At 35.4% G+C, this 14,297-nt stretch overlaps 1 protein-coding gene across 1 annotated transcript in view; it reads right to left on the reverse strand.

Moving 5' to 3' along the window:
• Positions 1-14,297, reverse strand: part of MTA3 (metastasis associated 1 family member 3) — a 122,249-nt gene that overhangs the window by 40,794 nt on the left and 67,158 nt on the right. The window contains exons 11-14 of the mRNA XM_042893279.1: positions 12,340-12,398; positions 10,067-10,191; positions 8,658-8,809; positions 7,763-7,985 (exon numbers count right to left, since the gene is read on the reverse strand). Coding sequence (XP_042749213.1) covers positions 7,763-7,985; positions 8,658-8,809; positions 10,067-10,191; positions 12,340-12,398 — 559 coding nt within the window. The remainder of the gene's footprint in view (positions 1-7,762; positions 7,986-8,657; positions 8,810-10,066; positions 10,192-12,339; positions 12,399-14,297) is intronic.

Here is a 14,297-nt window from a genome sequence, read left to right on the forward strand (position 1 = left end):
CTCAGTGAAGAAAATGCACTGGAGCTAGTGCCTGGAATATTTTTAACATTCCATAACACTTCAACTATTTTAATTGAGAGTAGAAAGAAGCATCTCCACTGACTCTCTTAGTAAAATAAGTACAGGCTACGCAGTGAATATTTTATAGTTTGGGAATAGTAGAGCATTGACTACTAAGAAATTAGCAAGAAGTTTTTCCATCTACATGTTTTCACTAAAAAAAAAAAAAAAAAAAAAAAAAAGACACTGAATCATAGTGAGATGCTAATATGTTGAGAATACAGACTGTAAAAAGAGCACAAATTCCACACTTGAGGCAAAACATTTTCACCAAAGGTGCTTGGTGGATATTCCAAAGCACTGCTGTCAATGAAACACGTTTAATGATGGCAGACTTTAACCCACAGTATGGTACTTCCATGATGAAGGTAATAATGTTCATGATCTTTATGTACTGCTTGTGAAAAACAACAAGAAAGTCCTAACATCAAACATGACTATCCATATAGACACCAGATGGAATGGAAGCAATGAGAAATAAAAAAAAGGCATTGAAAAAAAAAAAAAAAAAAAAAAAAAAAAAAAAAAAAGAACAATTTAAAAAGGAGTATTTTATCTGATGGTGTGCATTTTTCAGACATATCAAAAACAAGAAGTGCTCTAGCACCTGTATCAATATGATGTGATCAAGTGTGATGCAAATACAAAAGACAATTAAAGACTTGTTAGGAAAAAGAAAAGAAAAACCTAATTCTCTGTATCAGTATTCACTGGTGAGAAACTTAAGAGAAAATATTTCTCTTAAGTTCTCACATCTCATAAGTACATTACAACTATTTCATAAAAAAGTGTCCACAGGAAATATTTCAAAACAAATTGATGAATAACAACAAGCTTCTGGGACCAGTGAGATTCATCCAGCCAGAAACTGCTGAGCATGTACAGTAGTGGTGTTCAGTTATTACTTAAACTTCTTTCAATTCAAGAGAATAAAAACATGGTGAATGTGATACCATTCTTTAATAAGTAGTTTTGTAGACTGGAAAAAAGGGCTGAGCTATTAATAGAGGCATACAGGTCAAACACCAAGAGCCAACAATGACCTTGAAAATGGAAAATGCTTTTGTTGTGTTCACATTATTCAGCAACGCACCTTTGCAACAAGGACAACTGCATGCTGGGCCTTCCTAGCATGGGTGCAGCCAGCAGGGAAAGGGAGCTAACCCCTCCCCTCTTCCTGGCTGCTGTGAAACCACTGTTGAGTTCTGGAATCACCACTGCAAAAGAGAGATGGATATACTGGAGCAAATCCAGCTACTGGAAAATCACCAGGCTGGTGGGCCACCAGTATAGAACATAAAGAGAGGCTGAGGGAACTGGATCTGGCCAGCCTTTAGATAGGAAGGTCAAGGGAAGACTTGATTACCACCTGCAACTATCCCATAGAGGCTGTAGTGTCTCCATCCTCAGAGATTGGCAAAAGGCTCTGAGATTTATGCAGGTGGTTGGATCAGACATTCACAGGCCCCTTCCTACACACATTCTGTAAAACAGCAACTGCAAGTATCAGGGGTCTGCCAGGATCCTCTGGAGGATCTTGATACATTCACACACATCTGATGTGACATCCAACTGATCTGGCATCCAACTTGGAACTTCAAGCAGCTTTTGACAAAACCTGTCACAAAAGACTATAACTTTTCAGTGGCTATGATGTAAAAGAAAGTTTTGTCAGGAATTAGAGCCTGATTAAAAGTAATTGTCTATGCAATCCCAAAAGGATGTGTACTGTTCAACATTTAAATTGGTAGGAAAAAATGTGATTATGGAGTTAAAGTAAACAAAAAACAAATGACTGAGCATAATCAAAACTAAAACTGATTGCCAATGATATCAGTGGGATCAAGCACTGAATGTAAAGTAATTCTTATAGAGTAGAATGACTGTAATATACAGATAAAACAATTAGTTCTGAACAACTAACACGCAGAACAGCACTCTCAGTGTCAGTGCAAATACCTTCTGTAAGTAGCTGGGTAATACTTGAAAGTGGTTGCTTGGTGAAACGATGGTGAAATTTTTACTGTATTAGAAATTACTATAAGAAGAGTAAGTGTTTTGGGGTAACCAAGCAGGCAGCTCAGCACCACAAGGTTGCTCACTCACCTCCTTCAACCCCCAGTGGAATGGGGGAAAGAACTGACAGAAAGGCACACACAAAAAAAAAATAACACAAACACAAAAATCAAAGTAGAACTTATTGGTTGAGATAAAAACTATTTGCTAGAACAGAAAAGAAAGAGGAAAAAATGTAATAGTAATTATATATATACATATACACACACATACACAGAAACACATGCACAAAAAAAAAAAAGTGATGCACAAGCAATTGCTCACCACCTGCTGACTGACGCCCAGCCAGTCCCTGAGCAGCAGCTGCCCCCCAGCTAACTCCCCATCATTTCTCAAGTTTTTTCCACATGATGCTATATGGTATGGAATATCTCCTTGGTCAGTTCAGGTCAGCTGTCCTGCTTCTGCCCCCTCCCAGCTCCTTGTGCCCCCTGGTCCCCTTGCTGGCAGGGCAGTACAAGAAGCTGAGAAACTGAAACTTCCTGGCTCTGTATAGAGCTGCTCAGCAACAACTAAAATATTATTATGTTATCAGCATTGTTTTTCTTCTAAAACCAAAACATAACATCATACTAGCCATTATGAAGGGAAAAATCAGCTCTGTCCCAGTTGAAACCGGGAGCAAAATAGTAAGTGAAATAGAAAACATACAACACTCTCTAAAATTATGGGAAACTGTGGGACACCACAACCCTTTTTAAAAAGATACAGTACAAATAGAAAAGCTACAGGGAACAACATTACAAACCACAGTGTGAAATGGATTCTTTATGAGGTTTTAAACAGATTGATTTCTCAGCCTTGAAAAGGGATGACTGTTGTGAATACCAAGGAAATCAGGCATTCTAAGGAGATGATGATAGTGAATGGAGCTTGTCCTTTTAAATTTGAAAGCGGTTTAAATTTTTTTGTACTTATTAGATTTGTAGCTTAGAGATTCTCACTTGTGAGTTATTTCTGACATTCCATTTCTGCCAAAACTCTAACAAATATCCAACAAATTTACTGAAGATAATTTACCAATTTACTGAATTTTTTTCCTCTTAGTAACACTGGGAAAAAGTCTCACATTCTTTTGATCATTTTTCTGGCTAAAAGAACTTAAAGATTATAGTAGAGCAAACATTTCCATCGTATGTACAGCCAAAGATCTTCTGCAGCTATGAAAATCTAGGAGATAAAGAAATGATTTCTGATTGGTAAATGCTTGTAAATGTTATTTGCTTAAGAAGATTGGATAGTGTTTTGCCAGTACACAGACTGTATGCTTAGAAAGACAAGTCAGTAACAACAGCTTTGCATACACTACTTAATTTTCACTTGTCTTTAACAAACAGTATTGTAAGACACAGCATCACGTACCAAATGTCTGTTATTAAATCTGCAGACTTAAAGGCGTATATTTTGATCATAGACTATTCACTGATAACATTTTGTCACCTGTATAGACAGCGTAACTACCCAAATATAAATTACTGTGATTATTATAGATAATTGTATCAATAAAACTGTACGTGAGGGCAGCAAACAAGCAAACAAGAAACAACCAATGAAATTAAAATTTACATTGAGGCAGTGAAGTTCACACGACAGTTCACACTGTCAGGCATCAACAACTTGCAAGATTGGATCTATCTCCAGCTGATCTGATTGCGGAGAAGAAAACCTACTACAGATTCCTTTAATAAAATCCATTGACAGAATTATTTTGCTCAACTTTCTGAAAACTTGTAAACTAATAAAAAGGTTGAATATTTTGCCTGATTCAAAGCATGAAAGTTTCCTTACTGAAACAGTTCACAAATTCTAATTATTCCTAAAAATCCACCAGACAAGTTTATAGTCTATTATCTCTAGACAGAACAAAGTTTGCGATTTCCATGATGGATTGAACTCCTAGCAAGAGACGCCATGATCTCTCAACCTTCTGGTGACCATCCTAGATTAAACTGAGATGTGAATGTATCTTCTCCATTTCTCCTGCTGGCATCAGATCTGGGGTCATGCTACATGGTTCCCTAATGAGAAAAATCTAATTCTTTAAGCTAACCAAAGGAATGAAGAACACAAAACAGAGCCTTGTTCTCTGCTAGCACATGTAATGGGCTAAGAACGATGATGTGGGTAGAATTACAGGAATCAAACAAATGCTGTGAAATCTGTGGAGTTTTCATTTGTCTGCTTGTTTTAGCACTATAAAAGCTTCCATGCTCCTCCAAGACAAAAGCAGTGTCAGCAGATAAATTTAAGCGGAATGCAAAAAACAATTTACTTTATGAGAAGTCTAGTAAAAGCTAGAAAATGAAAGCTAGAAATCCACTTTATGACTGGCTTGTTCAGACTTCCTTTCTCATAACAGGTAATTAATTTCACAGAATCACAGAATTGTAGGGGTTGGAAGGGACCTCCAGAGACCATCAACAACCCAGCACTTGAACAATTTGCCTAAGACTAAGAAGGCATAAAAGTGGATACGCTGCTGGGGTTAGAGTGCCCTGCCTTCTTTTATTTCGATTTTAAGATTTTGGCATGGTGCCTATTGCAATATAGCTGTGAAATGCAGTTATAACTCCCAGCACTTGTTCTACACACAGAGAATTATGTAATTCTTAAAGAATCTTTAAAAAAAAAAAAAATCAGATTCAAGTTTCAATGTACCGATATGGAAAACAAATTCTAACCATCTCATGCTAAATTGTAACCTATTTTAGCAAGGTTATCTTCAAAGCATGACTGTAAGTGTTGCAACAACAACAACAGCAGCATTCATTCAACATTGTAACTGCTCAGTGGTATTCAACATATGAAATAATTACTGCTAATTAAGTACCTCATTTAAGATGATTAATATCAGGCTATCATTCAAAGATTCAAGGCATTCAGAGGAAAAAAAGTCTATTTAGATATAACATTAAAATCTATATAATGCACTGAACACAGGTCACCAATGTAAGTACATGAACAAAACTAGAACAGTCCATTACTTAACAGTTTCCTTAAGGGGCTTTACTGGAGTAAGAATATGACAAAAATCATAAGCAGGTAAGAACACTGTAAAATTCTATAGAAAGATGGCAAATAACAGAAAATATATATATGTGCATTTACACACAAATATTAACTTCATTTCATGAGACATAATTTGGTTAGCAGGACTATATATATTAACTTGAATGTTGTACTTAAAAAACATCAACAACTGACTTATTGCTTTTTCCTTCCAGTCTCTGTCAGATCTAAACCAGAAGCAGCAGCATTCACAAAGATGAAATAGCAAGGTCCAATTACTTCATGTAAAATGAATAATAAAAGATAGAAGCTACAGAAACAAACAAAATTGTTCCTGATGTTAATCTGATGTGGCACTTATTCACTTAAAGGAACAAAGATGAAGCAGTCACGACATCATTAGTCTGGTACAAGAATGACTCCTTCATGCTGAAAAGCTCAGCTTTTTACCTCCTTTGTTTTAAAAGTTGAGAAGTGACTATAACATTTGTTCTACTATGATGATTAATGCTTGGATGAAACCTCCTCCCTCCAACTTCTTGAACAAAAAGTTCATCTGCAGTATGAAGAAATAGATAAAAGTTTAAAGTTCAAGTGAACAAGTTTGCCCCTGTACTTGGTACTGGTGAGGCCTCATCTCAAGTACTGTGTTCAGTTTTGGGCACCTCTGTGCAGAAAGGACATTGAGGTGCTGGAGTAGGTCCAAAGAAGGGCAACAAGGCTTAAGAAGGGCTTGGAGAATATGCCTATGAGAGACTGAAGGAACTGGGGATGTTCAGTATGGGGAAAATGAAGCTGAGGGGAGACCTTATTGCTCTCTTCCAATACCTGAAAGGTGAGTACAGCAAGAGCGGGGTTGGTCTCTTCTCACCAGTGACAGGAAATGGCCTGAAGTTGCTCCAGGGTAAGTTTAGGTTGGATATTAGGAAAAACTTTGCAGAAAGGGTTGTTAAGCACTGAAATAGGCTCCCCAGGGAGGTGTTTGAGTCACCATCCCTGGATGTGTTTAAAAACCATATAGATGTGGTGCTCGGGAACGTGATTTAGCAGAGAGTTGTTAGTTAGGATAGTATGGTTAGGTCGTGGTTGGACTCGATCTTTAAGGTCTTTTCCATCCTGAGCAATTTTATGATTCTGTTCTATGAACCTAGTTCTAAAAATAATTCTCCTCCATGATTTAGTAAAAAACAGTGCCAATTAAGTTAAAAGGTAAGTTAAAAGGTACAATCGTTTCCTCTCAGAAAATAACGGTTATTTTGTATTAAGGATTAAAGATATAAGCACAGTCCAGCCTTGGAAATAATTGTCCCATGAATGTATAGCCCATTTTATTGACACAATGGGCATACAGTTTCCTTAAATATGAAAGCTGTTCTTGACTTGGCTGTTTTCTTTCTTCTTTCAAAGCTGTACAATAGGACAAGTAAACAAATGAGGACAATGAGTAGAAATACTCATCAAGTTCTGGAAGTCGGCAGAAGCAGGTGAAGAGTTTGTATGTGAGAAACAGTTGGTGTTAAAGTACATTAGGGAAAAATACTCAAAACCAGATTTTAAGCCTCTCATTATTTCTTATAATTAACACTGATATCATTGGCATCCTGGGAAAACATTTAGCACTAATCTAGTGAACATGGTTTTAAAACCAATGTCTTATATTCTAAATAGCTCTCTTCAATTGTACTACATTTGGTAGCATGCCAGCACAGCTTGTTTTGGAATATCAAGTGCCTCATTGGAGAACTGTACTGATGAAGACCAAAATAGAACCAGGCGGTGTGAGCAGTAAAACTACACTCTTAGTACAGATACAAAACCTACTGAAATAGTGAGTGACTTCATAGGACTGTGGAACAGAATCAAAACACATGAACATAGAGTAACTTCCTGATGCTATCAACAGCAACCCAAAACCATTTGTCATATGATTACTCAATCATTTCTTTGTTTTGACTACAAAAACAAAAGGCATCACACTGTATTTTATTTAAAACTAAATTTTAAAATAAAATGGACAAAAAACAATGCAACTATGGTAAAATGATAAACTTGGCTATCATTACCCACTTGATCACATGATAAACTGTTGCATTACACACCACATCTAAATTCTTACGCATCCACAGCAATGCTACTTATTCTTTGGCCAATTCCACTGAGAAAAACTAAATTAAGTACAGCTCTATACTTTCTACTTAGTAGAAGAATAAACAACAATATAAATGCAAACTTCTTTCACATTATCTAGTTGGAAGCATGATTTCTGTCACAACATGGATCCTCCACAAGATTTTTTTTAAATGACATTTTTTGTAAGCAAATTAGGCAATGGCTATGTTCCTGTTAATTTACTTGAAATGCCCCCCACCTTTTCCAGCCCCCACCTCATCCCCGATCCTTCCAGCACCATCCAAAACATTCTATTTTTGAAATAGTCTGAAAACTCTTCAAGGCAGCCAGACTTTAGGAATGTGTTGGTGATGTGCTAGACAAATGAAAAAATGAAAAGCAAAAGCATATAGACAAGAGATGTTTATTGAAAAAGAAAATAAAATTAAAAGACAAAAACGGGTGGGAAGCACAGCACACAGAACTAAGAATTAAAAAAACATCTTACATTCTGCCTTAATGGCAGCACAGTTAATAGGAACAAAGGGACGTCTTGCTGCCTGCCGCAGCCGAAGGGTATTTTTGCAGACCTGACGGGCAAGTTTTGTCCAGCACGTTGTGTGAAGAAAGAAAGCTTGGCGTGTTTTCACAGCTGACTTTGGACTTCCAGTGTTACGAACTGGAGTTCCTTGTGTGGCCTGCCGGGACATATGAGTTCTAACATGGGATTCCTACAGAAATAAAACAAAAAATAATAACACAAACTTGAATTGCACAATCTGAATGTTCCCTACTAGTGACAGGTGGTACTAAAAATGATTATGTTTAACAAAAGAATTATCTAATGTTATTTGATCCTGTCACGTCAAGTTGAAAGACCGAGCAGCCTTCTTCCACCAAACAAATGAAGAAAATGAACAAAAGATATTTTCCTCATAATTAATTAAAAAATAATAATAATAATCCAAAAGCTGAATAAATTCATAATGTTAATAAACTAATATGTGTAAGCGCTATTCGAAAAACTGGGGCTACATATATGAAGCTATGCAACACACTGGAGAGCTCTGCTGTGAACTGACATACATTAATACCATTCTAGATGAAATTAATGTTTTACAGTTCATATACAAATTTCTTGACAAGTTGACATTTCTCCAACAAAAGTGCATGAAGTGAATATTAGTCTACCTTTCCAAGACTTGGTCAAATAAAGACAAGTCTGGACTAGCACAATGTTTAGCAATACAAAAGACAGGAAAAGGATTAAAAAGAGTAAGAGAAGTTTTGTAACATCATGGTTGAACACATATATAAAATGCATGCCATTAATTATTCAAACCGCAATAGTGTTGTGAAGGCATCACACTTCACTTCAGGGAGGCTTATTTACACAATCCTACCTCTGCAGGTTGGTTGGAAGAGAGTTTATCTTCATCTGTCTGTGTGGGCATTTTCAGGCCACCATATTTCTTCCAGTAAATCCAACAAGAAGCACACAGTCTACACTGCATATTAGGAGGACCCCAAGAGTACCACTGGTGAGATTGTGAAGCTAAGGATGAGAGAACACCACAACTAAATTGCATGCTACATTCAGAACAGTATATCCAAATACTGCAATGCATGGCACTTCCCAAAAGCATTACCACGAAAAATATTTACTCCATTTGATATGGAGAAAATAGCAACTTGTTTAAAAGCACTTCAAAAGTCAACTCCAAAAAGTATTACTGCATTTATTTTCAAACTTAGGACTCTCTATCAGCATAAAGAGATTTTCTTCTAGGGGTCTTCAAACACAAAAGAAAACCAATCAAATAAAACAACCCCAAACAAATAAACCCCTCCAGTCTCACTCTTCATGATTTCTCAACTTAACATGGAAAACTGACTGATCAGGATGCTTGCTACTAAAGACGTTGTTTAAGATCCCTGTTTCTACTCTGTGACCTCCCAATTACATGAAGCCAGTACTTACAAGTTAAGATCCTCTTAAGAAAAGGGTAAGCACATCAACTAGCTTTTCAGATGCGAGCCTATCTTTATCTCGTGAGTGTTCAGTCTCATTTGGAAACATTAATTTAGTCTTTTATTTTTGTAATCAAACTTTCACCAGAAAACTACTCTTTAAAAATATAACTTGAAAAACAACAGATGTATGTAACTGGGACTTTTTAAACTAAAATAATATTTTTTAAGTAATTGCTGTTTAAGACACAGAGAGCCATCACAAAAGTAAAGAACTTCTATATGCCAGGCTTTTTGAGCCTTTTCCAATTCAGAATTCTATTATATCTTCTCTTATACGATCTACATCAGAAGCTGCTATTTCAAGAAGGAGCAATCACAAATGCACAAAATGCAAATGCACTAGAGAATTAAAAAAAAACACCCAAAACTACTCAATCTTGCCACAGCAACAACAGCAAATTAAAAGCAAAAATAAAACAAAAGAAAAAAAATCTGCAATAAAAAACCTTAAAAACAAATCTAAAGCACAAGCAAAAGTAAATATAGATTTAGAAGCCTGAAGGTAAAGGAATAACATCACATCCATTACACCACTCAATACTTGATTGTTCCATACTTACTAAATTGCTGAAGAAAAAAAATGAAGTGGGTTTGAGTATTAACATTACATCGATGTATTGAAGGCAGTTCTAATCTGAAGTTATTTCTGCTGCACAGTGGATCAAAAATTCTCTCTTACTTATAGTATGAAAATAAAAGTATATAGATTTTGTTTAATGTGTATTAAGATTAGCCAAAACTCCTCAATTATTCAAAAATTTATGAAAATTTGACTTACTATAGCAGCTTTCACAAGCCCTCCCTATTAGTGAGGCCTGTGCCTGGTAAGAGGCTCCCATTGCTCCATTGACCGTAGCAGGTTTTCCATTGTTGCTGGATATTTGATTGGGATTTGGTTTATTGCTAAAAAATAAAATAAAATAAAAATAAAAATCAGTTTCCAGAAATTATTTTCTAACCTGCTAATAAAAATGTAAACAACTTAATTTTGGAATTCCATGTGGTGACAACATCTGTAAAAATTAACAAAAGAGTAATTGTCATGTTTTTCTGGTGTTTTCAACACAGAGTTGATGTGTAAAGAGCTGCTACAGTACTCAAATTTGCAGACCTTTGTAAAATGGTCAAACCTGCTTAGCAAGCTAAAGACAAAGCAAGCTTCAGTGTCAAACACTGGAACAAGTCTGACACAGCATAGTCCCCCTCTGCAAGGCTTTACAAGTTGAGGTTGGTCTTTCTGTGAAATACGTAACACATGAAAGTAGTAACAGTGCCTGTAATACAACAAGGCTGTCCAGAATAGAGGACAGGTTGCTGCTGTGTATCTAAATGAGAGGCATGTAAGTTCCTACTAACTGCAATATGCTGCAGTCCTATAACCCTGGCACAGATCACCTATGTATGGGTTGTGTTCTAAACCACTCATTCTAAGAGGACTGAAGAACTTCACCACTCCTCTTATGGTGTATTATATCCAGTAAGACACTCTTTCCAATTTCCAAATACTCTTTATCAAGTATCTTTCCAAAAGGTACTTCAGAGAAGCATACTGAGATAAAGACACAAGGAAGATCAAGAGGTAGTTAAGTCTCTTTTTACTTGAATATCTCTTGCTTAGTTACCTTCCAGAGCAACCAGGAATTGAAAGGGACTCTGGTTATTGAGGACATTCTTGCTTTTACGGGAAGTACCTTCTGACAAGATCAAAAAGGTATTTAGCTCTAAGAATCAACGCCTCTCAGATTTCAAATACAACAAATTTGTCTTGAAATAGATCATTAGAACTATGTTTACCTACATGTGCCTCAGATTGCAGTTACCAGTGTCTCAAGAATTCCTGTTCTAACAATTGAGTATGGATTTTGTCTTGATGGTAAGTCAAAAGATGGTAGTAAACCAAAATGAAAGGAAGTATCTGTATTTCAGGTTAGGTAGGTTATGTCAAACAACGCAGCTAGTCCTTAACAATTTTTCTAAATTGACAACTTCCCTGAGAGAATTATGTAACACTCATACAAGACTTTTCAGCAGAACCCTCTAGTCTACAATATCAAGAAATATCCATGCTGCAAATATGACTTGAGCTGTAAAACTCACAATGCTTTTTCACAAATGAAATTAAAAGACTGAAATTAATAGTTTTGCTGTTTGTATTAAATCCGCTTAAGAGAAAAAAAAGTCTGTATGAAATATGCAAATTAAGTTCTGTTGTATCCAATTTATACATGCAATCAGAATGGCAACAATGGATTTTGAAAGTATTTTATCTGGTATTCTAGTCTTCTGTTATATAAACATTGGTATTAATGGGTAAATTCACACACAAACTCAATATATCCACAAAAACCTGTAAAGAATGTCATCTATAACCCCCTTTCTTATCATAACCTTAAGGAAATTATAAATATGAAATAGAGATTATATCTTGGTTCCATAAGCCACACATTAACAAAAGCAAATCTAGAATTGAGTTTAAATCTAAAGAACTAAAATACAAACCTCTCAGAGGAAACCAGAATTCATTAACAAGAACTGATCAAAGGCAAAAGATTTGGGGTTGTGTGCTACCTTTAATTTATAGCCAGAACATCTTGTCTCTAACTTGAGAACAGATTATATGAAGATAAAACCGTAACCAAAGTAAGTATCTGATTTTACGTAACTACATTAACAACAGCTTCTATTTTAAAATTATTAATTTACACAAATATTAAATGTTGAGCTACAGAGATTCTGAAGCAACTACTCCAGAAAAATTGCTTTTAAATGACAAGATCCTTCTTGCCTGTGAGCAGTTCGTGTAGCACTTGATCAACTTTTGCAGAAGTTTTCGCCTTTCCAGAACAGAAAGTTCGGTGGTCAAAGCCAACGGGTTGAAATAAGGACAAAGAATTTACAACATTTTCCAATTACACTTCAGCGTGTGTATGTACTACTTGCATATACATGTTAAAAGTATTAGGACAATATGAAGGAAATATCATGTGTGTTGATACACTTCACATTTTCACCTGTAAGTAATTCAAAAAAGAACTTTATTGTTATACTCACTAGGTGGGGATGTATACTTGTTTCAATTTACTTTCTGCTTCAGCCGCTTTCAGACGTTTCTAGATGAAAAATCAACACACGAAAATACTTTGTTATCTTCAAGTACACAAGCTCATAAAACTGCACATAAGCCAACCTTAAATTATTTGCGTTTCATTTCACAGTTCTACAAAAGACTCTAGGAAAAGTGTAAAAATCTAGAAGATGAAAGTCATTAAAAATTAGAGCTGTTCTATTTTATTATTGGTTTGAAATTACAGCATGCTGCCCTTCCTGGCAAAACTCACAATCCTTCAGCACATGACAACAAATCTGTAAAAACAACAAGTACTGTGTATATAAATTACATCTACCAAAAGAAAAAAGAGCAAGAAGAAATAACAGCAGCATAACTGAGTTTTATCATACTTTTAATGCTGGTGGTGGTAAGTAATACAATTTTAACAACTCTTTTCCTTGTGTGTTTACTAAAACGAATCATACATTGTCTTCTATATAATAATTCCACAATGTTACTTCGGTATAAACTGTATTTTCATGCACTAAAATGGTGATTAACATTGTTCCCTACAAATAACAGAAAATATCACAGCTTTAAAGCTGGTCAGTCAGTATGAGTTCATATACTGTGAGAGAAGAAAGGATGCAGAAACAAAATCATCAACCAATAGTTGCAATTTGAGATGAACTTTCTGCCTATTGAAACGCAGAGAGCAAATGCTAAGAAACTGAAAAGATTCCAAAATCATGAGAAATCACACGTAGGTAACAGAAATTTGAGAAGGGAAAGTCTGAAAGTTGAAGCTGGAAGTGTTAGTATGACAACTACTTGTTTGTAAGGGTAATAAGGATAATAAAACACTGGAATAATGAATCAGATCTTTAAGAGGAAAATAATACGAAAACATTTCAATGAGTGAAATGGGTCATCTGGCTTTTCTCAGACGCTATATAATGTTGCGGTCACCAAGAATGATTACTGAAGGCCAGGATTAGTTTTACTAGACAGGTTCAGTAGAGATAGAAGGCTTCAATATAAATATTTCCCTTCATCTTTACTTGAAAGGAACATGCTCTAAAGGTGACAACAGTATCTCCATCACCATTAAATCACCATCCCTAGCTAGAAAGTATGAGTGACATTTAGAGGTTATTATGACAAAGAAACATTCATTATGACTGACACAACACAGCCAATTCATGCAAAGAAATAAACAATTAAAGGGCAAATTTTCATATTAAACCGCACAAAGTCCATACTTTATGTACGTATAATATGTAAGAATGTACATCAACATTTTCCTATTCCTCAAAGCTATTCCACACCTCAAGGACTGTATTTAGAGAAGAATGACTCCAAAATTGCCACTTTCTTACTGAACATATTTTCTCCCTGAAATGCCTTCAATCATTACAGCTTGTTCTGGTAGGGGAAAATAAATAAATCGAAAAACAAAACCCAAAGCACCCTAAAGATACCTTTTTTTTTTTTTTTTTTTTTTTTTTTTTCCCTGAACTGTATTATTTCTACCATTCCACAACAACCAAAACAACATCAGGATGAAGTTCTGATCTCTGATCAGGAGGATTGCAGATATGTTCAGTAGTGTACAAATGAGATATCTGGTTTACACTGTTTTTATTACTGATAATCACACATGACTTTGAAAAGATCTTGCTTAAAACAATAAATCCTGTGGTGTCACCCATGTTTTGAGTTAGGATGTTACACCTTTATTATGCAAGCTCAATGCATCACATCTTTACAGTTGTAGCAGAGGAACAATAATGAAGCCCTGCAAAAATTTAGAAAAGGAGCTTCAAGAATCTTTTGCCAACCAATCCAGAGCAAATGCTTCAGAAAAATTTTACAAGAAACATGATCAGCTCTGAGCAATCTCAAATCAGCTAACAAAAAGTTTTCAGTTCAATTTATCCTTAATCCAAAGCTTAGAGTC

The sequence above is a fragment of the Lagopus leucura genome, unplaced genomic scaffold, assembly GCF_019238085.1.
Source record: "Lagopus leucura isolate 7727_CA_CO unplaced genomic scaffold, USGS_WTPT01 Super-Scaffold_73, whole genome shotgun sequence".
Classification (NCBI taxonomy): domain Eukaryota; kingdom Metazoa; phylum Chordata; class Aves; order Galliformes; family Phasianidae; genus Lagopus; species Lagopus leucura.